Genomic DNA, 25,722 nt, shown 5'->3' on the forward strand with positions numbered 1-25,722 from the left:
GCCAAAACGAAGGTTGTAGTAATCAAGTAGTGTTCGGAACTCATCGTGAAACTGAGAAGACGTTAGATTATTTTTACGACTAGGAGGAGGACGATAGAGACAACAAGATGATTGAGTGACCGGGAACACTGAGAGTGACTTCTAGCATTTCGAAGGTATCATGTGGAAAGGCGTGGTTATGGGAGAAGGAGAGGGAAGACTCCAAGATATCTCTGTAGACGGTGGCGATGCCACCTCCACGAGACAATCGAGGAAGTGACAGTTTTGTATCCAGGGGGGTCAGTTGTTTACGTTTGGGTTCGTGACCTTGTGACTTTAACCAGGTTTCGGTAAGAAATACGATATCAAAGGTTTTTTTTCAAAAATAAAATCAGAAATATAGTCAGTCTTTTGATCAGGGCAGACAGATTGAGCATTGAACAGACAGGCATGAAAGAGATCAGAGGTAAGGAGAGAGGAATCTAATGGTGAAGCAGGTGAGTCAGGGAGACAGACAGTGCAAGAAGATGGTGACTGAGCAGTGGAGGACAATGGGAAGGAAGAAAAAGGTCCGGGAGTTGAGACAGGTGTGGCAGGAGTAGGAAGCGGAGCAGAGGCTATCACTGGCACGGGGGACACATTACAGTTCGGAATATTGTCATCAGAGGGGACAATGTCACGGGGAGTAAAAATGTTAGCAGGAACACGTGTGTTGAGGTTGGAAGCTGCACAAACAGCGCCACATGAAGTGGATCTGTCAACACACACAGGTGACACATCAGGGGTACTGTCAGTAGTGCTGTTGGGGGTCCGTACGGAAACGACAGTTTTGATGGGCTTTTGTTTTCTCTTTCCTGCACGGCGAGTTCGTCTTCGCGGCAGGCAAACGCCTATGCCTGTCCTCGCAGGCGCACAACTAGGTCAGGGGTCAAAGGTGCAGGTTCGATCGCAAGCAGTTCAGCGCGCGAGTACAGAACAAAGGGAGGGACGTTGCGCTCACCTTGACAAAAGCTGCCCACCTGTCCACAACCACTGCACGTTACGTTTTGCACATCTGTTGGCAAATGCCTGACAGCAGCATAACCCAAGTCAGGACTTGAGTGCATATATATACATGTTGTATACAAATATATTTACATACACAATGTGTGTGTGTGTGTGTGTGTGTGTGTGTGTGTGTGTGAATGCGGATTTCTTTTACAGAATTTTGCCAGAGAACAACCAATATTGTCATCGCTTCTTTTTCAGTGCGCCAAGTGCGTGCTGCACACGGAACCTCGGATTGTCGTCTCATACGAATGACTAAACGCTCAGTTTGATTTTAAAGCTGGGACAAAGGGCGTGACCGGGATTCGAATCTAGACCCTCACGGACTCTGTATTGCCGGCAAATCAGCGTCTGAACCATTCTGCCGCCTTCCATCACAGGTGGAAATGTCGTGGATTTATGATTTATTATCAAACGAAGAAGCATTGTGTGTATATATTCCAACTAATTCTCACGAATTATATACTCTTATACAACAGTAGAAGACCAGGAATTTATAAAGCTCGGAATTCATTTACTCGTAACTGTTATAAATATGAAGGCTTAATCAGTCACAGGATTGTGCATGGAATTTATTTTCCGAAGTCATCTTCTTTTAGAAATCATATTTTACTAATTCTATAAACGTATGGCCAACTAGCGCCTAACTTACAGAATTATAGAAAGATGAGTCAAATTGAAAGATTGAAACGAGGAGAGAGAAGATGACAGATGTCCATGTGATTTGCTGTCCACACATAGACAGCACGTGGCAAGAAAAAGACGAGCAGAGTCCCGTCAAGTAAGAACCAGCTGGGGACAGCGTGGGAAGGGGACTGGCCGGAGTGACTGAAGACATCAATCGTGCTGGCAAAGTGACAGCTCGAAGGCACAGCAGCATTCATTGGAGAAAAACACACACAAAAAACAAACCTGGTTGAATGCACAACTGAATTTATTAAGATTATACATTTCGTATCCAAGCAACATCGTATATAATAATTTCTAAATCAACCACATTCTAGGCAAAAAACCAAAACTGGTTGACTACACAACTGAATTTATTAAGATTATACATTTCGTAATCAAGCAACATCGCATATAATAATTTCTAAATCAACCACATTCTAGGTTTTAGTGGTGGGGAATGAACTTTGTTGGCCTGGCAATGTTTGGTTAAATGCAGGTTCTGGTCTTTACCGGTTGCAGCCTGACACGGCCAACCAGATTATTGCTCCAACTGAGCCCGATTTTACAATCACTTTGTACTTCAAACAGTCTTTGCCGTTATAATTAAGCATGTCAGCTTGTGGACGCATATTTTCTTTACTGTGATACTTCCTTCAACAGAGAGTCAGCAGAGCTCAACAACAGCCAATGAACAACAGCAAAAAAAAACCCTATCCCACAAGGTTACAATTTTATAGTTCACCTGGGTGCGCCTTCGCGCATGTGCGTGTATGTATGTGTGTGTGTGTGTGTGTGTTCGTGGGCGCGCGCGTGCGCGCGTGTGTGTGTTTGGTTTCTGGTTACATCACTGAAAACAGCTGATCATTTAGGAAACGGCTTTGAATCACACCACAGCCACACCACTCCACCACCATACACGCTCCTGAAACCCAGTGACTCGTGCAAACGTTGCGAGGGCAAGTTGTTTTCTTCAACAAAAACATAGGCATCTTCCCCACGGTCAAAATATTTCTGGGCCAGCTGGGATACGATGACCTTGGCGTAACCATTCCTGCGGAATTCGGGATAAACGTAGAGCATTCCCAGAGTTCCGTAGCTGGTGCCCACCATGTGCCCCACGTGGTGCCCACTGCCTGTCTGCAGGTACACTGAGGGATAGTGACGGACACTCTCCTGCATGTACGTGTCAGAGCCTTCAAAGGAATACTCCCACGTGGAATTCATCCGCTTGATATCAGCACTGGAGACAGATCGAATCTTTATTCCATCTGGAACAGATCTGTCACACACACACACACACACACACACACACACATACGCACGCACGCACGCACGGACGTACACACACACACACACACGCGCGCGCGCGCGCTTTTGTAAACTTGAACACGACCATAAAATCCAGGCAGGTAATAAATACAATTATGCATGATATCAAATAACAAGGGAAAAGGAATGGATGTAAAACACGCACATATTCACACACATGTCGTGAGACAACATTTATAAGATATAGGCTTGATTTTTTCTTTTCTTGCTTCATCTTGAATGCTATTATCATGACATTGCCTCTACGCTGCTCGTCCCATTTATCCATACTGAACAGACACACACACACAGACAGATACAGACAGACAGACAGACAGACAGACAGACAGACAGACACACACACACACACACACACACACACACACACACAAGCGCGCACATGTACATCTGAATATCGACACAATGCAGAACACTCACGCAGGTGTGATATCTTTCGGTGTGGCCTTCAGCAAGACACTGGTGTACAGTGTGACAGATTTCCCCATTTCTTCAGCCACTGTCAGAAGCACTGGCTTCAGGCTCTTCGTCACCGCTAAGTATTACAAAAAAAGTATATGAAAAAAGTTAACATAACAAGATGTTGACATAAATCGTCAATTTTGTTTTTCACCACCCTTCACTGGCAGTCTTAGAAGTGGTGGTGTTGCGTGTCTCTCATTCTGGAGACAGATCCCTAGTCATGACAAACTTATGGCTCTCTCCATTGGAGGGAAGCCACTTGACCACCGGACTCTCTTTTTGGAGCGTGTGACATTCCTCCCTCCTCCCTCCCCAACACCACTTCTAAAGGCGTTCCTCACTTGCACGTATTTTCTTCCACGAATTTGTTTCTCAATTTGATATTTTGGCCAATCACATCGTTTCTGAAAACCTGCTTGATTATTGTATTGTACTATAGTGTACCGGATTGCATTGCATTGCACTGCATTGTGTTGCATTGTATTGTCACAACAAAGTCCCGGTCTGTGTGAAATTCGGGCTGCTCTCCCCCAGGCAGAGCGTGTCGCTACACTGCAGCGTCATCCTTTGTTCTGCCTGCAGGTCCAGTTTGCTTTTCCTACCAAAGTAAATTTTTTCTACAGAATTTTGCCACGGGCAGCCCCTTTGTTGCCGTGGGTTCTTTTACATGTGCTAAGTGCAAAAAAGACACGGGGTCTCGGTTTATTGTCTTACCAGAATGACTAGCGTCCTCACCACCACTGCAATGGAGGGGGAGAAAATAATGGACAGTGTGAGATTTGATCCCGTGGCTTGCTGGGCGGAGGGGTTACCACTCGGCCACCACTCCACCACGGTGTTCTATTGTTACCACAGAAACGAGATCAGCTTTGAACATGTTTCTATATATTTTTCCGACATGAGATGTTAACGTGAGTAGTCTATTTCTTTCTGTATTTTTTATAGGTTTTCCTTGCTTCAGAAATTGAACAATGATTGACCGTGGACGTAACTTCTTACCTACAGCATTTTTGAAAAATGCTATGCAACAAAGTACCCATTTTATCTTGGTTAATGTTTTTCATTCAAAATTCCATCCAGTCCAACTGATGACCTTTAACCTTTAACTAAAGTGTTCAACGGAGCAATGATGTAATGATTATTATCTGGGACTGAATCTTTGTACATATCTTTACATTCTTCATCATTATGCTTTCTGTAAAAGAGGGTTGCCCGCAACGATCATGGATTCAGAAAACATTTCCGCAGATGTTTCTGACTTTCAAAAAATCATTGACAACAAAAGGATAACCAGTATTGTATTTTTGCTTCAGCTATAATATTGTTGCTTTTTTGTGATTTCTTTCTTTCTTTCTTCTTTATTATCATTATTAGTATCAATGTATTATCATTATTATCATCATTATCATTATCATCATTATTATTTTCTTCATGGCTTTTTGAAGATTTCCATCTCACATCTTGTGTTTTAGCTTTTTGTGATCAACTGTTTCGTCACAAGCTGGTGTCCACCATATATGCCCTGCATGTTTGCTAACTGTAACTGAACTGCACTGTGGTATGATATTGGTGCGTTGAGAGCTGTGTTCCCAAATACAGAGTACATCATGTAGCTTACATGTAGGCCTGTTCACTTTCTAAAATTTGATTGCAGACGTTGTAACGAATCATATAACTTTCAAACACTACTGTTGTCTTCTTGTCTACAGCTATATTTAGGATTTTGTCCTTTTTTGTCTCATAAAATTCTGATTTTTCATCAAACCTAAATATGGTTGATGTTATGGTCAATAGCATTTCACCCTAAGTAGTGTGTGTGTGTGTGTGTGTGTGTGTGTGTGTGTGTGTGTGTGTGTGTGTGTGTGTGTGTGTGTGTTTACGTATGCGTTCGCATGCTTGCGAGCCCGCACATGTATTTACTCACATGCACGGTTTTCCCCTGATCCGTTCCCTGTCCTTCAGCCCCAATCATGTCCCCCACCCCAACCACATGTATTTTCCTCTACACTGACCACCAAGCAGACACTGCACTGACCACCAAGCAGACACTGCACTGATCACACTGCACTGACCACCAAGCAGACACTGCACTGACCACCAAGCAGACACTGCACTGATCACCAAGCAGACACTGCACTGACCACCAAGCAGACACTGCACTGATCAAACTGAACTGACCACCAAGCAGACACTGCACTGATCACACTGCACTGACCACCAAGCAGACACTGCACTGACCACCAAGCAGACACTGCACTGATCACACTGCACTGACCACCAAGCAGACACTGCACTGATCACACTGCACTGACCACCAAGCAGACACTGCACTGACCACCAAGCAGACACTGCACTGATCACACTGCACTGACCACCAAGCAGACACTGCACTGATCACCAAGCAGACACTGCACTGACCACCAAGCAGACACTGCACTGATCAAACTGCACTGACCACCAAGCAGACACTGCACTGATCACACTGCACTGACCACCAAGCAGACACTGCACTGATCACCAAGCAGACACTGCACTGACCACCAAGCAGACACTGCACTGATCACCAAGCAGACACTGCACTGATCACCAAGCAGACACTGCACTGATCACACTGCACTGATCACCAAGCAGACACTGCACTGATCACACTGCACTGATCACCAAGCAGACACTGCACTGACCACCAAGCAGACACTGCACTGATCACACTGCACTGATCACACTGCACTGATCACCAAGCAGACACTGCACTGACCACCAAGCTGACACTGCACTGATCACACTGCACTGATCACCAAGCAGACACTGCACTGATCACCAAGCAGACAAGCGACAGGAAATGATGAAGAAAGATACCCACCAGTCAGAACGACCCGTGTGTCCCACAGTGCGATGGTGGGATCTCTCAGCAGGTCACCCACTGCCCCCTCCGTCACTCCGAACACCCCCTCCACCACACTCTGCTCAACGTGCTCCCTGCGCACCTGCTGTCCAGAGAACCACGGCACTTGATCTTTGTCCTGACACACTTTGCAGGGAACTGTCTGGGTGTTTGTTCATTTAGTTTATTCATTTATTAATACTTTTTGATTACTTGTTTATTTATCTAATCAAGCCTATTAGTCCAGGGCAGATACAAAAATGGTCCAAATGTCTGCAACAAAACCGTTCTTTTCACGATAAAATAGAATAAATCATACTGATCACGCTGATATAAAGTTGACCGCTGTAGGTGGGCGGGAACATGATTAGATTTTGATTTTTAATGATTTTTTTTTTTTCACACATCTGGCCATGAGAGATCGCCTTACAAAGAGTGGCAAGGCAAGAGCAAGCCAGGGTTAAGCAAGCGCGGTATAAATCGTCGCCAGAGGAAAGTGTTTAGCGCGGTACAGTACTTGTGACGGACTGCTGCCGCGCTGATGCTTTCCTATACCTCCGTTAGTAGGTCACTGCGGCAGATGACAGATACCGTACCGAAAATATGAGAACTCTTTGGAGTCAAAAGGAAACAAACATTTTCAATTTCATGTGTTTTATACTAAATCGATAAAAGACACATTCGCTTTTATGAATGTATTCCAGTTTCTTACCAGTCATGACATTTCATAAAGAATGAAAACAGTATTATACTGACTGCAAAGGTGAATTTAAAAAGGCAGCACGGGATCATTTAGTTCGTAAGTAATACTTCATGCTCTGCTTATTAATCAGCAGTGTATAAATATCTAAATATGTGTTAACCAGGTTTGTTTGAATGAACATTGTGGGAACACTGTCCAGAAAATTAATTCAGAAAGCATGGAAGGCAGATGAATGCAAAATCGACCAGCATCATGTCTTGATGTGAAAAGAACGATATGAAATGAAATGAAATTATGGTGCTTAGAGCCTCGCCGACCACTAAGGCCATCTCAAGGCTATCGCTGCGTCAATAACTACTACCAGGATAAAAAAACAACCAATTAAAACGAGTCACCACTTCAAACTTTCCACTCCAAAGTTAAAAAAAACCTTCCATAGTTTAAAACCTTCAAATCTGGTTAAAAATGTTCACTTCTTTTAAGAAGTCCATCAGCGCCCACGGAGGGACATCACGAAACAAAGTCTTCAAAGAAACCGCCGTGTAATGTCTGCGTCTAACGTCATGTAGATCCCAACAGTCAAGGAGCACGTGTTTCACGGTGAGAGGCTCGTCACAGGGAATGCATCGAGGGGCCTCCTCCCCCTTCAACAAGTAAGAATGAGTAAAAAAAAGTGTGCCCCGTACGCAGTCTGCACAGCACAGACTCCTCCTTTCTGTTCTTCACCCCTGAAGGAAGGGTCTCTTTTAGGTCCGGACGGATCTGGAAGAGCTTGTTGTCCGTCTGGGTGTTCCACTCCTCTTGCCAAAGATCCTTAACGTAAGTGTTGACCTTCCGCTTCATGTCTGTATAGGGTACCAAGGATCTGGACAATTCTTTCTTTACAGCGTTCCTGGCCAGCAGGTCCGCCCTTTCGTTACCACGAATGCCAACATGTCCGGGAACCCAGGCCAACACAACCTCGTATCCTTTCTTCGTTGCGAGAGTAAAAGCTTCATAAAATTCCAGCAGTTTGGGATGAGTGATATTCCTGCAGGCGACCGCCTCCAGGGCTGACAAGGAGTCAGAAAAGATCATGAATCTCTTCTGTTTCGAAGAGAGAACCATTTTTACCGCGGTCAGTTCCGCAGTGTACACCAAGCTGTCAGACAGGATGTGTTCCGTTGAGGGCCGGTCAGAAAGGCGGGACAGAACGCAGATGCAGCGACTCCGTCCTCTGACTTGGAACCGTCAGTGAAGATTCTTTGAAAAGTGGGAAATTTGTGGCAGAGTTCCGAAAAGTAAGTTCTGTAGGCCAGAGAACTGGTGGAGTCTTTACGGTACGAGGCCAGATCAAATCGGACCTCACGTGTTCTGAAGGTCCATGGAGGGCTGTCCGGGAACTTGGAGAACTCTGAGATGCCACTGACATCCAGATCGGCATTTTCTAAGTGTGGCTGAATGCGGAGTCCAAGAGGAGGGATGCAGTTTGGGTTGTCTTTAAATTTCTTATCGAAAGGGTTGTTGAATACAGCGTTGAATACAGGTTCAGAAAACAATTTCAAATAATAATTTAGGGTCAGCTTCAGTCTGCGGTTGGAGAGAGGTGGTTCCCCCGCCTCTGCATACAGGCTGTGCACAGGGGTGGTGCGGAACACACCTAAGCTGAGACGGAGCCCTTGGTAGTGTATAGGGTCCAACAGTTCAAGGTAGGACGGTCTGGCCGAGCCGTATACTACACTTCCATAATCTAGTTTGGACCGGTCCAGAGCTCTGTAGAGGTGCAAAAGAGTTCTCTTATCAGCACCCCAGCCCGTGTGTGCTACAACTCTCATGATGTTCAGGGCTTTTTGGCAAGATATTTTCAGCTGTTTGATATGGCTGAGGAAGTTCAGCTTCTGATCAAAGACGACCCCTAAAAATTTGGCTTCCTTGACCGCCGGGATGGTGGATTTTCCCAGACGGATTTCAGGGTCCGGATAGGACTGGCAAAAGTTATGAAAATGAATACATTCGGTTTTGGAGGACGAAAAGGTGAAGCCATTCTCCTCTGCCCAACACTGGATTTTGTTGATGCAGAGCTGAAGCCGTCGATGGATGCTGGCATACGTGCTGCCAGTTGCACACAAGGGGAAATCGTCCACGAACAGCGAGCTTTCCGATCCCTTCTGAACGGATTGAACAATGTCATTAATTTTGATGCTGAAGAGAGCCGGCGACAGAATGCTCCCTTGCGGGACACCCAGCTCCTGCTCGTGAATGTCGGACAGGGTGGTGCCGACCCTCACCTGGAATTGTCTGTCTTGCAAAAAGTTGTGGATGAACTGAGGCAGGTGTCCTCGGAAGCCGAGCTTGTGCAGGTCCGAGAGGATTCCAAATTTCCAGGTGGTATCGTAAGCTTTCTCCAAATCAAAAAATATGGCCACCACATGCTGTTTGTTTACAAAGGCATTTCTTACAGTGGTTTCTAGACGAACCAGATGGTCAACGGCAGAACGATGCTTGCGGAAACCGCACTGTTCTTTCGCCAGAAGGCCGTCAGTCTCTAGTTTCCACATCAGTCTACCGTTGACCATCTTCTCCATCAATTTGCAGATGCAACTGGTCAGTGCTATTGGGCGGTAGTTGGAGGGGTTCGAGGGGTCTTTTCCCGGTTTCGGCACCGGGATTATGAGGGCTTTCCGCCAGGAGGGTGGAAAAAAGCCTGTGATCCAGATGTGGTTGTAAACTTTGAGCAGGGTGTCCAGACAGGTTTCGGGAAGATGTTTTAAGAGTTTATAATGAACCTCGTCCATTCCTGTAGAGGAATCCGTGCAGGTCTGAAGGGCAGATTTTAGTTCATTCATAGTGAAAGGAAGGTTGTAGCTCTCTGTGTTGTCGGAAGAGAAGTTGCAGGGTGTTTTCTCTTTCAGGTTTTTGGTTTTGAGAAACCGAGCAGATTTGTTAGCAGATCTAGAGTATTGTTCGATTGTGGAGGCAAGCAAATTGGCAGCTGCTTTCTTCTCTGTGACCAGAGCGTCTGAAAGTTTAAGGTGATGAAAAGTTGGGCAGACGTTCTTGCCCTTAATTTTTTTAAAAACCCTCCACACTTTCTTCTTGGGTGTGTTGGAGGTTAAGGAAGAGCAAAAATCTCTCCATGATTTTCTTTGGCTCTTTTTAAAAACATACCTGGCTTTCGCCCTCAGCTGTTGATGGGTTCGAACGCTATCAGTCTCCGGTCTCCGAAAGACACGTCGTTGCGCTCTCTTCCGAGACTTACGGGCCTCCCGACATTCTGCGTTGAACCAGGGCGTTCTTGGCATCTGAGGCTTGGAGGTAGACGATGGGACTGCTGCTTTGGCGCAATCTAAAATGATCTGTGTCAGTGTCAGCAGGATCCTTGCTTTTTAAGACTGTTTCTTCCTGCAGCTCCGCTCTTTACTTCGTGGTAAAAATTCCCCAGTCGGCTTTGTCATAGTTCAGGCGGTCAGGCAGAGAGTTACCTTCCCCATCTGTGGGGCGGAGGATGACAGGAAAGTGGTCACTCCCGTGCAGATCGTCGTGCACTTTCCACTCGTAGTCCAAGACCAACGATGGATCACAGACCGACAGATCTAAACACGAGAAGACAGATGAAGGTAAGTGGGTGACTTGTCGTTAAGACAGCACAAGTCCATATCTGAAAGAGGTTTTCCAAAAGAAGACCTTGGGCTGATGTCATCTCACTTCCCCAAAGCGGGGAGTGGCCATTGAAGTCGCCCAACAGTAGAAACGGTCGTGGGAGCTGGTCGACCAGGTTCATGAGGTCCTGCCTCAGAACACGGACGGAAGGAGGAAGGTACAGAGAGCAGACAGTGATGGTTTTCTCAAGTGTGACTCTGACTGCCACCGCCTGTAAAGGGGTGCTTAAAGGAACTGTACTGTATAAAAGGGACTTACGTATAAAAAGAGCGACACCTCCCGTCAATCCCTCTTGCTTCGGTTGAGCAGGTTTAAAAATGGAGTTAAAACCAGAGAGAGATAAAACCTTGCCATCTCTTTGCAGAGTCTCCTGCAGCGCCAGCACTGAAGGTTTCAAGGCACGACAAAGCAGCTGAAGTTCCTGGAAATTGGCGTAGAACCCACGGATGTTCCAGTGGATCACTGCCATTAAAAAGTTAGTAAAAAAAAAAGAAAGCAGCAGCCTAATCCGTCGCTACCCCCTGCCCATTCGCCCCACTGGTTGATATATTGTTTGAAAATAAATTGTTTATGTTAATTTCGACGTTGTTAAGGTTTGTTTATGCATTTTTCTCTCATCCGATTAAGTTTAGACACAATAGGAGGAGTTTGTATTATACTCCATGTTTGATACATATACTTACCATGTCAAACTGATGCAAACTAGGCCTATCGGTTTGCTCTGCTTGGCCAAATTTCGCGCGGCTAACAGTGAAAAGGTGACCCGTCTAGCCCGGTCTGCTCTTAGCCAATCAAACGCCTCTAAAAGCTATAAGCGCTGAATCATTCCATGGCCATCAAGAAAAATGCCCCATGAGAACCACGGCAGAGACGTGGGGACGGGTGGGCGGGCATTCGAGTTTGACATGGTACATATGTATCACCAAACATGGAGTATAATACAAACTTCTCCTTTTGGTGTCATATACTGTACCATGTCAAACTGATGCAGAATTTAAAGCAAATGGAGGAGGGCAACGCCTACTGGTTCATATGGGGAGCCCTACGAATGACTTGGGAAACCCCGCGGGAAATGGTGCCTGCAGCGATGTCTTTCTTGTAATTCTCATTGAGGGAGATGAGAAGACGCCTCTGAGAAGAACGCCTATGGCGAGACCTATCCCAATAGTATCTGAGACACTGAACAGGGCAGAGATGCTTATCCTCATCATCTTGGGCAAGAATATCAACAAAGGTCTGACCCTCAGAGAGGGGGAAGGGACCTCGGGGTCTTGGTTCTTAGCCAGAAACTCTGGAAGGAAACGAAGAGTGATGGAACCATCTCTGTGGAAGGCCAGATCTTGTGGCATTCCACTAAGACCATGGATCTCGCTTCTACGACGGCCTGTGGCCAGCAACAGAAGGAAAGTGGTCTTGAGGGTGAGTAAGTCGAAAGGAATAGTCCCCAATGGCTCGAAGGGTTGTTTTCGAATGAAATCCAGCACCAGGAACAAGTCCCAGAGGGGCACTCTTCTGGGGTTTCTAGCTTCCTTCAGAGAGGCGCCCCTAGCCACCTCTCCGAGCAGGAAATCCACTTCAAAGGCGGAACCACCTAGCTGTTTGATTGTGGTACAGATGGCAGACCTGTACCCTCGCACAGAACTAGCAGACAGGTTGAGAACCAAGGAACAGTGAGCCAGAAAGTTGGCCAGCTGCATGCTCATAGGGTTAGTATGGGGAACGTCCTGAGCCATACACCACCGCAACCATTTCTTCCAGCGAAAGTCATACAAAGTCTCCCTCCTTGCTTTGGTGACTATGGAGAGGAGGTCAGAGAAGGCACCACCCTGGGTAAGCGCAGCCGACACAGAGGCCGACCGAGGGGTCGAAGACTTTAATGGTGATGCTGACAGTTCCAACCGCACAGCAGCCATGTGTGCAGGTGGAGCAGTTGAGGATTGGAATGAGGAATCCCCGAACAACGCTGCCTCAGCAGATGAGGTTTGGTTTCGAGTTCTAGGGGTGGAACATGTGTCAGGGACTGAAAGTCCAGAAACCAGGGTTGGGCTGGCCATTTCGGCGCAATGAGAATCAGCTGCGGGCATTCCAATCTGGCTTTCCGTATCACCTTGGACAGAATTGGAAAGGGAGGAAACATGTAGGCAATCAGACTGCTCCAGTCTAGAGAGTGAACATCCACTGCCCACACTTCTGGGTCGGCGACCGGAGAGACATAAGTGGGAAGTCTCTTGTTGAACTTTGTGGCAAAGAGGTCCACCATCGGCCGAAACAAACGTTCCCACACCCCCTGAAGGGTGTCCTTGTCCAGGGTCCACTCTGTGTCAATGACACTCTTGGACCTGCTGAGAGCATCTACCAAGACGTTGGCTTTTCCTGTTATGTGTCTCGCTGAAAGTTCAATGCCCTTGCTGTGGCACCAACGGAGGAGAGCCTCGGTCCGCATGGAGAGGTCTGCCGAGTGCGCTCCCCCCCCTTTGTTCACGTAACAGGCGACCGTCGTATTGTCCGTGAACAAGCGGATAGTCTTGCCAGTGGCCTCCCCCCTGAAATGCAGGAGAGCCCTGCGAACTGCCTCCAGTTCCAGAACATTGATGTGGCACAGGCGCTCCTCTGGGGACCAAGTCCCTGCTGCATGGAGTGAGTCCATGTGGGTTCCCTAGCCCAGGGAGGAGGCATCTGTGAAGAGTGCCACCTGAAGAGTAGGTGGGGTTATGGCCACCCCCTGTGTCCGAAGAGGGGTGGTTAGCCACTCTGATGTCACCTCGAGGAACCACTCGCCCAGACATATCAGGGTATCCCATGGCTGAGTGCTCTGGGACCACCGTAACCTCAGTGCCCTCTGGAGAGGGCGCTTGAGAACCGTGCCCAGGGGAATGAGAGGTGCCATGGACTCCATCATGCCCAGTGTCACATGTCAGTGTATGTCGGCAGGTTGGGAAAAGGTCGGATGGAAGATCCGATAATTGAGTTTTACATAGGGGTGTCAGGTAGATTCTGATCTATAATTGTAGTGTGGAACCATGTTTGTTGTGTGTTTCCGTCTTCCCTGCTGGGAGAGTTCATTGTGATGGGACTTGCGGGAGGGGCTTCCGGTTTTGAACTTAGAGAGAGAGGGACACTTCTCTTCCTTGGATCGCGGGAGTCCAAAGCTTGTGTTGCTAGTCAGAGGCATCGTTTTCTTTTCTATTGTCGGATTTAGTGCTGTAAAAGTTGGTTTCATGTTGATTTGTTGCTGGAGATTCTTGTGGGTTTTGTGCTGTACTGGAGTGATTTTGCTGTTGTGCGAAGTGCCTTGTTATCGAACAGGACTTTTTTTTTTCTAGTTCGGAAGTTCGTCATTTATGTTTATAGTACAAGCCATCCAGGGATTGCCTGAAGATCTTGGATTAAGCTGAGTGCTAATCTCGTATTATTGTTGACTGGTCTAGAGTGGGCCAAGTCAGGGGACTGCAGAATCAATGTAGTCGAAATTCCTTCTTCTGGAGTGTTAGATCCAGGTTGAAGTCGACTGTTAGTTTCCCAGTACAAGTTTTGGTTGCTGGAGTGCGGGTCGACAGGTTACTGGTTTTGGAGCCAGTTTAGTTGCTGACGATTGAAGTCGTGATTTCTGCGGAGTCCAGTAGTGGATCTGTAGATAATCTCACCAGACAGCCTGGTAAGGATATTTCTATTGTTGTGAGAATGTATGGTGGGTGCATGTGAAAGACTTGGGTATAATGGGGTTGTAATTATTAATGGTGAGATTAGGGGTGTAATGGAGATAATACATTTGATAGTATGTTCATTATAGTAAAGATATTTGTTATATTAGTAAAAGAAATGATGATAAATGGGTGTAGTGTGGCCCAGTTGTCTGCCTGGGAAAAGCATTATGTTTAACCGTGGTTTAAGTTGAGTTTAGGTAGTACGAATTATGTTGGAAATATTTTTGTTAGTGGGTTGTTGATATCCCAGTTTTTGTTGACTGAGCCGACGTTGGTTCAGTCCATATGGGGGGGGTAAATTAAAAATATAGGTGGCTACATGGGGGAAGCACCTGTGGTTGCAGATCTGTGTGACTGTTCGGCCGTGGATCTGATGCGGTCTGATCTGATGACCTGGCGTGACTGTGGCTGGAGGGCGGACTGTGTTAACGCTACTTTCGGACGACGTGGGAGGCTGTTTCGCTGACTGGAGAGGACGGGACCTGCATGTGTACTTCACCACGACAACCGTGCGCCGCATCGTGAAGATGAGTCCTGTGATTTTACCCCCCGGACATTAACTAAACTAGTCGGCAATGATGAGTGCGGCCGTGAGTCGCTAGACTTTTATTTGTTTTATGAATGTTGGGAAAAGGGGAGAGTTAAAAGAAAAGAAATGATTTAATAAATGTTCTAAAGATTAAAATTTGGTGTGGTCACCCTTTTTGAAAGGTGTTTGTATGAATGTTGTCTTGTTACACGTTTCCATTTAGTACTGGATAAGTAAAATTAATACAGGTTAAGTAAACCACCCCTAAAATTGTTAGGACAATTTTGCATAAGCTCTTTTGTATAAACCAATACCCTAGACTATTATTGTATTAAGAGAGTTTGTGACACCCAGGAAGGAAGAAAGTGGCCACGCTGTTTCTCGGCAGGAATGGCGCAAGAGGCTAAGGAGGCCTGCCAGTCAGTCCCAGCGATCTGGTGTTGGAGAGACTATCATGGACTGCATGTCGAATCTCATCCCTAAGAAGTCAAAGGACTGACTTGGGGACAGATCGCATTTCTCCTGGTTCGTGAGGAAGCCTAGTTGGGAGCAAAGGTCTAGAAGTCTGGCCGGATGACTCTGGCACAGGGCCTGCGACTGGGCCAGGATAAGCCAGTCGTCCAGGTACACACAGAGACGAATGGATTCCGACCAGACGATGGACACCAATTCCCGCACCACCTTGGTAAACAGGAAAGGGGCAAGGGACAGACCAAATGGGAGGGCCGAGAACTGGAACACCTTGTCCCTCCACACGAACCTCAGGTACTGACGGGATGCAGGATGGATGAGGATATGAAAATAAGCATCTTTCAGATCGATAGAGGTAGCCCAATCACCTGTTGAATGGTCTCCCGAATCTGTGCTTGTGTGTCCATCTTGAATTTGATTTTGAGGAGGAATTTGTTGAGGGGGGACAAGTCTCCAACCTCCCTCGTGGAATCACGAACAACCGGCCGTAAAAACCGGGGCCCGGGTCCGAGAGTTAAGATATCGCAGGGCACATAAGGAGGAGGAGTAGATCTTAGAGGGGGGCGGTCCTCCGCTCAAGGCAGCATGTACCCCGACTCAATCCAGTTGAGTCCCAGAGCATGCCACTGCTGTGCATGCCTACTTGAAGGGGCTGAACGACTGGTGGTGCTGAATCGGGGCCCAGTCATTGGGGGTGCTGCCTTCTGGCCTTGGGCATGGCCGGTCGGCTTGGACGGACATGAGGTGGTTTATTCCTCTGCCACTGATTCTGCGCACGCCGCTTCGACTTAGGCGGCGTGGTATATGGAGGGGCCCTGGTGGCCGGTCTCTTCAATGGCATAGAACCCTGGCGCCCCTGGGAGGTGTGGGCTAAATATGAGGCCACCTCCCTGTTTGTCTCTGCCCTGTGGCTAACAAAATGGGGTGCATACTGGCCGAAGAGGGAGTGCTGCTGTGCTGTGATGGACCGCAGGGCAGCCCTCTCCTCTACTGGAATATTAGAGAGGCGGAGAACGGCATCACGCCGAGCTAGCACAGTACTGAAGTGAAGGCTGGTAGCTGTGTCTGCAGCTGCTGTGAGACCAGATGCTACCCTATTGCCAAAAATGTTTAACCTCTGGTTGGTGAAGAGGCCAGGCGGGACAGAGGAAGGAGACCCTGTGTCCTGATTAACAGCTCAGTGGCCCTGTGGAGGAATGTGTCGAAGAAAGTATAAGCCACGGAAACCTCGAGGAGGCAGCAACGGGCCAATCTGTCCCACTCTGCTAACATTTTAAAAAGACAGAGTAGCTGAAGAGAGGAAGGTGGTGCGCTGTGAGACCAACATCCTGTCCTGCGCAGAGGGATCCGCTTCCCTTTAGGCAGGGTGGCCCTGTGTGTACAAGGACCACACCTCGCCCTTGGAGGAATCTTTAAGGAACTTGGCCGGGGAAAAAGCGCCCGGGGCAGAGAGGGACTCCCTGCCTGGAGGAGGGATGGAAGCAGCACCCCTGACAGTGCGAGCTGGCTTATCTTACCATTCCTGCACCATTTCTGGCACTCTGAGTCGTCTGGTGGTTCTGGAGTTAGTCACATGGCCTAAGGAGGGTCAAGGGTAACAAAGTAGCCTGAGGGACTGATTCGACATGAATGACCTGATTGGGGAGGGTCAGTTCGAGCTCGGCCAAGTCCGAGTTTGGTTCAGGCTGGTCCCTAGGGAGGCGTGGGCTCAATCTGTCCCCCTGGGATGGGGGCGTAGAGTGCTCATCCGAAGACGGGAGCTTCCACTCTTGTTCGCAGTCCATTCCCTGCTGGGTGCCATCCCAAGTGGATGTACCCGCTGGAACGTACTGTGAGCTGTGGTCAGCCCAGCGGGATGAGCTGGGTCGATCCCGAACAGGGACCATGGCCGCAGCTGTTATGTCCTTGACACCTGAAGTGGGTCAGGAGCGTGTGGACCATAGGTCCAACCATGCTTGGGATGGTGGGTGCCACACCTTCTCAGTGCGGGCATCTCTGGATGCAAGAGGGACCCATGAGTTCTGTGAGGGGACAAACACCCACTCAACTCCCTGTAGGACCGAGGGCTGGGTAGGTGGGAACCGCAGGCTCCCCCTGGCCGAGCGGGGCTTCTCAGCAGCCATCGGTCCTGACAAGGAGGCCGTTGTGACCGTGGAGGTCACATGTGGGTTGACAGAGGCCCGATTTGTGGACTGAGTGGCAATATTGGTCGAGGAGCTCGACCTGACTGACAAGAAGTCAATCCCACTTGTCGGGCCTGTGTGTGTCACCATGTGAGATATGCTGGGTTGGGTCTGGTGGGGAGCAGACAAGGGGTTGGCCCCTGGTACTCCCGGCAACCCAGCATGCACCATAGGTGCGCCCCAGTATGGGTAGAATGGGGGTAACCACCCGTGGGCACCAGCCATCCTGTGACCCCAACCACAAGGGTCACTAGCGCCTTGACCTCCATGAAGGGAAAAACCTGGCCAAGTTGGAGGGAGGTCAGGTCCAACTTGGGTGTCAGTCCCGCCAGAAGACGAGTGGGCTGACTGCCAGGAACCGCCTGACACACGCGGGCCTCCCCATCAGGGGAGACTGGCTGGATAGCAGGAAGACCTGCAGAGCAGAGGACGGAGGAGGGGGAACCGCAATAGGGCCCCTGAGGGCCGTCTCTGAGTGGGGACCTGGGTAACGGTCGGGCTCGGCCTCCCCTTGGGAGTTTGCGCCTAGCCGCGAGTCCCCACCGCTAAGAGAGGACTTGCCACTCCCCCTTCTCCCTGCCTCATGCTGGGACACCTCGGGAGGCGACGCTTGTACCCCTTCCCCCCTCCCCCCTCCCCCGGTCCCTTTCATGACCGTTTTGCTGGTATGAGTGTCGCCTCCGCGATCAGCATCTAAAGATGCATCGCCGCGGTCCCTATCGGGAGCCCAGGAATCATGAGCTCCGGGCCTGGGTCTTGATCCTAGCATCATGATTCCTGCCGTCGTGGGATGGCATATGAGGCATGGTAACCACGCTTAGGCACCCAGCGAAAATCCAATCCCCAACAGAGAAAGGAAAGACAGGATCGACATAGAGGTAGAGAAAAACGAACGATTCGAGGGGGCCGAGTCGAATCGAGAACACAGAATGTAAGAATACAAGAAACACAAGCCGCATGCAGCAAAATAAGGCCAAATGAATACACTTAATAGCCAAAAAAAGCGTAAGACGAGACAGAGCGTAAACCTGACAAGATGGCGTGGAGAGCCTTGGCCAAAGGAATGATTCAGCGCTTATAGATTTTTGAGGCGTTTGATTGGCTAAGAGCGGACCGGGCAAGACGGGTCGTCTTTTCACTGTTAGCCACGCGAAATTTGGCCAAGCAGAGCAAACCCATAGGCCTAGTTTGCATCAGTTTGACATGGTACAATATATGACACCAAACACTGTTTCTGACACATGGCGAGATGCAGTAATATTCGGATACTGGCGTAAGATTCCGAAACAAGTCAACTCTTGTTCAATAAGACTGATTTTAGTTGAATACTTGTTGCACCAAAAATTGCAAACAGCAAAGTTCAAAGTAGAAAATCACCCCTTATAATTACCTCGATTCTGGCTTGTGCTGTCTTGTGAAGTTACATCACGAAATGATGTATTATCAGTTCACGTGACAGACGAAAAGTGGGATGAAAAAATCGTTGTATCCGAAAAAAAACGTCAGTCCCTACGACCTTATCTTATTGCAGAATTTGATTGCAACAGCCACATTTTACATCACACAATTTCTGAAAAAACAAACTGTGTACTAATTGTGAATGATTAAAAAAAAAAAAAAAAAAAAGGTTGGAAGCATTTCACGTTTACAAGTGCTTGAGATAAGTCAAGTGTTACATTCGGACACGGAACACATGTTCTTCCATTCTGCTTTATGCAGATAATAAAATTTCTTATTCTTAGTTTTTGTTTTGGTTGTTGTTGCTTTGTTTTGGTTTTATTTTGTTTTTCTCATAGTTTTACTTTTATCACGTTTTTGTTTTTCTGTAATCCTACAGATTTGTACACTGTGAGGATAAAGCTAATCAGTTTTCTGTTTATTGATCCAATAAAAAGATACAAAAAATCCGGTGCTTTTATCGCAGTTATTCAGGTAAAGAGGATAACTTTTGCCAAGTAATAGAAAGTATACTGTTCCGATTTCATAATATAATCAACAGTAGTACTTTAAACAGTTAAACACTGGAGAGAATTGATGTGAAAATGAGTGCCTGCTACGTTTCTGAAAATAATAAAATCATCCAGGGTGGGGAAGTTAGTACAGGCATTTTGGGTTCCATATTACAAATGTCATAAGTTTTTAGGTAATCATTGATAAAATACATAATTTTGCTCAGACTTTCTTTGATTTCGTTGCATGGGCTAAGGATTGCATGATAGATTCATTATTAGCATTATCATGGATCCAGCAATTCAAACATCTATGTTAGGAAAGTTAGTTTGGGTAACTTGGATTCAGTGTTACACATGTTACAACAAAGTTTTATATAATCACTAATAAAATACATGATTTATTATCATTATTGATATTATCAATATCATTATCATTACTTATATCCCATGCTAAATTGACGTATACTGCGCCAGGGTTCATGAGTCACATTTGCAAATATCGGTTCATTTCCTAAGAAAAAGCTGTATTTCATACAATTCTTTTCACATCAAGACATGATGTTGGTCGATTTTGCCATCATCTGCCTTCCATACTTTCCGAATTAATAGTGAGTCTGGACAGTGCTCCCACAATGTTAATTCAAAGAAACCTGGTTTACACATATTTGGATATTTATATTCTACATGTTAATAAGCAGAGCCTCAAGTATTTCCAAGTTGTGCATTGCATAAATTGTCAACAAAATTGTACTTCAGAACTAAATGATTTCGTGCTGAAACTGGAAACTGGAAAACATTCATAAGAGCAAATTTGCGTCTTCTATCGATTTGGTATAAAATACATGAAATTGAAAATGTTTGTTTCCTTTTGACCCCAAAGACCTATCTTACTAGCTCTCTGTACAGTATCTGTTGTCTGCCGCAGAGCCATCAGCGCGGCAGCACTGAGTCAGTCACATGTATTGTACCGCGCTACACGCTTTCCTCTGATGACCAACAAACTGCGCTTTCGTAACCTTCACCTGCTGTTGCCTTGCGACTCTCTGTAAGGCGCTCTCACACGGGCAGAAGCAATAAAACCACACGAATCCTGACAGTAAAAATCAAAATCTAATCATGTTCCCAGCCCACTACAGTGGTCAACTTTATATCAGTCTGATCAGTATGATTTATTCTATTTTATCATAAAAAGAACTGGTTTGTTGCCCACATTTTGACTGAACGCAAATTTTAATCTAAATTCCCTGGCCTATATTGGTTTTTTGTTATTTGTTGTGTTATTTTTAGGGTACAGGTAGGTGTTGGGGCAGAGGAAGGGGGTATATTGGGTTGACATAGACCTGTGCCATGCAGCAGCGCTAATCGATTAAACATGAATGGCGCATGCACGTTAAATTGTCTACTGATTTATGTTTTTTCTCTTTCTCATTGTAGCCTATGTGTGGGGGACAATATGCGGTCGGACGTAGTGTTGTGTGTGTGTGTGTGTGTGTGTGTGTGTGTGTGTGTGTGTGTGTGTGTGTGTGTGGTTTAGCGACAGACGTACTGACATCAGTTTTCGTAGAACTGCACTGGGCAAGCAAACAGGTACATAATATTGTTTTCAAACATAATTATGTTTTGCGCTGTGAAACCCAGTTGAGGATGAGGACAACGACAATGATTAAGAACTTGGTTACTGTAACACTTGCTGTGTTTGAGAGTAATGACAGTAGTCAATGCGGCCTGACTGCATGATGTTGTGACCTTCACTTGTGAATAATGTTCCAGTGACCGGCACCTGCTTACTTTGGCCAGCACGGCCTGGGGATGCGGCCACCTGTCCACAAAGAACTCCAGCTGTGGATACTGGCCTCTCAGGTGACTCTTCAGCTCCTCGTGCAACTGCAGCCCGTCACACACACACACACACACACACACACAATTCCCAGTTAGTATTTTGTCATACGGAACAATTTTAATGAGGTGTGGGAAGTATGTGTATGTATGTGCATGCGTGCGTGCGTGCGTGCGTGCGTGCGCGCGCGCGCGCGCGCGCGTGTGTGTGTATGTGTGTGTGTGTGTGCCTGTTTGTAGATAGTTTTCCTGTCCAGTCCGCGCCTGTTTGTAGATTTTTATTTTGTTTTATTCATTAAAAAAAAAAAAAAATCATTATTATAAATTGTTTTCTTTTTGCTGCCCCTACATCTATATACTTCAGCACCATTCTACATACAATGTCCACCGTCTTCGGCAGTCCACGGGGAGCTGTCGATGTCAGGTCGCCAGAGACAATCTGCACTGCTGCTGAGGGACCAGGGTCGTGTTCAGTGATGCCTGTTCTGATTCAGCGAAGTCAGGACACCACCAACTAACCCCCTTCCGCTGACAGCAGTTGCCATGTCCCCACTTGGCCCCAGACTGACTGAGGTCCCCAGCTGAAGGAAGACAGCAGCACGTCCCCTCTAACGAGGAACCTGCCGACACCAAAGACCATGACTCCAAGTATGGAGGTGCAGGGGAAATCAGAACTGACGCCGTGAGAGCAGGGCGTTAAAGGTCTCAGCATTTAGAACCTTTTACTTTTCTCTATTTGATGATGAATTATGATGTCGATCACAATGCTTTCTTCCTATTACACTGTTTCTCGGCGTTACCCAAGACCAACAGTTACAGACACATGGACAGCTGCAAGAAATATGAGCAAAAATCCCGAAAACGTATTTGTGAAGTGTGTGATCCTGGGTTGTGTGGTCCTGTCTTCCCATTTAAGACCACAGCACGCTCAGCTCTGATAAGTAGCCAGCCATTTGTGGAAAACTCATACCTCTGGTGAGACTCGAACCCCGGTCCTCTCAGTCGTCAGTGTAGGCGTTTGTTGGCAGGAATGTATCTTGTAGAAATGGAACGTGGAACACTTTTCGCTTGGTTTCCTTTTCCTTTTCACCATACACGGCGTTCACAATTTTCCGTGTTTTTAGATAACGATGTTGAGTTTGACCCGACTTGATGCTGTTTCTCTAGCTTCTTTACCGAGTAGATTTATAACTAACAATGATGTGTGGGGGGAAACCCCACAAAACCGAAGGCGTACTTTACCTTAAATGTGTGGGGTAGATATTTCTTCAACCACGACAGCAGCTCTGGAAGATGGCAGGTGGGTAAATTTACGGCCATTTTCTTATCTGAAAAAAATAACAGAATCTCCCTCTCTTACATACAAATGCACAAACGGAGTGAGACGTGTGCACGTATGCACGCACACACACACACACACTGACACACATGCGCGTGCGCGCGCATACAGTTGATCAAACTAGAACATACCACAACGCAACAAAGTTAAAAATTGGAGACAGTAAACAGAAAAAAAGAAGAAAGCGAAAAACTGTAAATCTGGTTAAAAAAAACCAACATACAACAGTTTAACCTTCCCATAGATACCGCACAGTCTTTTTTTTTTAAATGGCAGACAAAAAAAAGTGTAGTAGAAATAATAAAAATGATGAGTTAAACCGATACGATATACATTTGACACGTTTTAAGATTCGGAAAAGAGTGGTCATGACCGTGATGTTTCCAGTTTCCAACCAATGCTGCAAAACAACAGATAAACAAAAATAGAAATCTGTCCTGCCAGTGACCGACATTGTCTGTTCGTAGTGTGGACCTGGCTTCCGGGAGCGGTGTTGTGCTGTGCTGTGCTGTGCTGTGCTGTGCTGTGTTGTGCTGTGCTGTGCTGTGCTCTGCTGTGTTGGTGTTGTGTTGGTGTGGTGTGTGGTGTTGTGTGGTTCTGTGCTGTGCTGTGCTGTGCTGTGCTGTGCTGTGCTGTGTTGTGTTGTTGGATGGGGTGGGATGGGGTGTGGTGTGGTGTGGCGTGGTGTGGTGGGATGGGGTGTGGTGTGGTGTGGTGGGATGGGATGGGGTGTGGTGAGGTGGGATAGGGTGTGGTGTGGTGGGATGGGATGGGGTGGGGTGTGGTGTGGTGTGGTGTGGTGGGATGGGGTGTGGTGTGGTGTGGTGTTGTGGGATGGGGTGTCGTGTCGTGTCGTGTCGTGGGATGGGGTGTAGTGTCGTGTCGTGTCGTGTCGTGGGATGGGGTGTCGTGTCGTGTCGTGTCGTGGGATGGGGTGTCGTGTCGTGTCGTGTCGTGTCGTGTCGTGTCGTGTCGTGTCGTGGGATGGGGTGTCGTGTGTCGTGTCGTGTCGTGTCGTGGGATGGGGTGTCGTGTCGTGTCGTGTCGTGGGATGGGGTGTCGTGTCGTGTCGTGTCGTGTCGTGGGATGGGGTGTCGTGTCGTGCCGTGTCTTGGAATGGGTGTCGTGTCGTGTCGTGGGATGGGGTGTCGTATCGTGTCGTGGGATGGGGTGTCGTGTCGTGTCGTGTCGTGTCGTGTCGTGGGATGGGGTGTCGTATCGTGTCGTGGGATGGGGTGTAGTGTCGTGTCGTGTCGTGTCGTGTCGTGTCGTGGGATGGGGTGTCGTGTCGTGTCGTGTCGTGTCGTGGGATGGGGTGTCGTGTCGTGTCGTGTCGTGGAATGGGGTGTCGTGTCGTGCCGTGTCTTGGAATGGGTGTCGTGTCGTGCCGTGTCTTGGAATGGGTGTCGTGTCGTGTCGTGGGAAGGGGTGTCGTGTCGTGTCGTGTCGTGTCGTGGGATGGGGTGTCGTGTCGTGGGATGGGGTGTCGTGTCGTGTCGTATCGTGTCGTGTCGTGGGATGGGGTGTCGTGTCGTATCGTGGGATGGGGTGTCGTGTCGTGTCGTGCCGTGTCGTGTCGTGTCGTGTCGTATCGTGGGATGGGGTGTCATGTCGTGTCGTGTCGTGGGATGGGGTGTAGTGTCGTGTCGTGTCGTGGGATGGGGTGTCGTGTCGTGTGTCGTGTCGTGTCGTGTCGTGGGATGGGGTGTCGTGTCGTGTCGTGTCGTGGGATGGGGTGTCGTGTCGTGTCGTGTCGTGGGATGGGGTGTCGTGTCGTGTCGTGTCGTGTCGTGGGATGGGGGGGTGTCGTGTCGTGTGTCGTGTCGTGTCGTGGGATGGGGTGTCGTGTCGTGTCGTGTCGTGTCGTGACGTGGGATGGGGTGTCGTGTCGTGTGTCGTGTCGTGGGATGGGGTGTCGTGTCGTGTGTCGTGTCGTGGGATGGGGTGTCGTGTCGTGGGATGGGGAAGTCGTGGGATGGGGTGTCGTGTCGTGTCGTGTCGTGTCGTGTCGTGGGATGTCGTGTCGTGTCGTGTCGTGTCGTGTCGTGTGGTGTGGTGTGGTGTGTTGTGTCGCGTGTCGTGTCGTGTCGTGTCGTGTCGTATCGTATCGTTGTCGTTGTCGTCGTTGTCGTTGTCGTTGTCGTTGCTGTTGCTGTTGCTGCTGCTGCTGCTAATTTCTTCTTCTTCTTCTTCACTTTAGCGTCTTTTAGCCATAAGTTTATTTGACAAAGATTGGGGGAAAAGACTGCTACTGGTGAGGTTAAAGTGACGTCACGCATGTGAGTTTGTGTGTGTGTGTGTGTGTGTGTGTGTGTGTGTGTGTGTGTGTGTGTGTGTTAGATATTATAACTGGTGAAATTTTGTTTAAAAAATGAGATTACAATATATAACATCCTTAGAACGAAATACTAATGGTAACGGTAAGCGAACTTGACTAATTAACAAAGATTTGAACTGGTATGATTAAGCCTCGTTAAGAAATATAATGTAATGTGATTACCAACAAAAACAAACAAACAACAACAAAAAAAAACAGGGAAAAATTATATTAATCAATTATATGATTTATTTAAGGCATATGGTTTTGGGGGGTGGGGTTATGCGTGTTTGCATGGATTGTTTGTGTTTTCGATTCTTTTTATTGATTTTAAACACACACACACACACACACACATCTTGAATCAAGATGGACGCTTGTTCTCAGCACTGTTGTGATTTAGCCTAATTTTTGTGAATTTTCAGTATCAGATTCAAATCACTGAGTTCAAACTGCTCAAATTATTCGTGGAAATGTATATGGAATACATATGTAAGTGTTTTGTGGTGGACATTTTTCAATTGTTGGGGAAAAAATAGCTTTCTGTGAACCTGGTTGTGATTGTAGCTGTTTTCTGTGAACACTCCCTGACCAGCACACACAGGTAACGAACAGTGACTTTTCCGGACTGTGTTTTTGTTTAATTATTTTTGTTAATACAGTCATCATTCATATTGACCTGTCA

General features: G+C 47.3%; 1 protein-coding gene across 2 annotated transcripts in view; it reads right to left on the reverse strand.

The window, feature by feature from the left end:
- Window positions 1-1,948: 1,948 nt before the first annotated feature.
- Window positions 1,949-25,722, reverse strand: part of LOC143288110 (glycine N-acyltransferase-like protein 3) — a 38,220-nt gene continuing 14,446 nt past the window's right edge. Inside the window, exons 2-6 of one of the 2 annotated variants that reach the window (XM_076596396.1) lie at window positions 22,624-22,709; window positions 21,334-21,429; window positions 6,344-6,470; window positions 3,442-3,556; window positions 1,949-2,974 (exon numbers count right to left, since the gene is read on the reverse strand). In XM_076596396.1, the coding sequence (XP_076452511.1) occupies window positions 2,557-2,974; window positions 3,442-3,556; window positions 6,344-6,470; window positions 21,334-21,429; window positions 22,624-22,701 (834 nt within the window). In that variant the 5' untranslated portion in view covers window positions 22,702-22,709 and the 3' untranslated portion in view covers window positions 1,949-2,556. The remainder of the gene's footprint in view (window positions 2,975-3,441; window positions 3,557-6,343; window positions 6,471-21,333; window positions 21,430-22,623; window positions 22,710-25,722) is intronic. The other variant, XM_076596397.1, reaches the window with a different exon arrangement.

This window comes from Babylonia areolata, chromosome 12, assembly GCF_041734735.1.
Source record: "Babylonia areolata isolate BAREFJ2019XMU chromosome 12, ASM4173473v1, whole genome shotgun sequence".
Taxonomy (NCBI): Eukaryota; Metazoa; Mollusca; class Gastropoda; order Neogastropoda; family Buccinidae; genus Babylonia; species Babylonia areolata.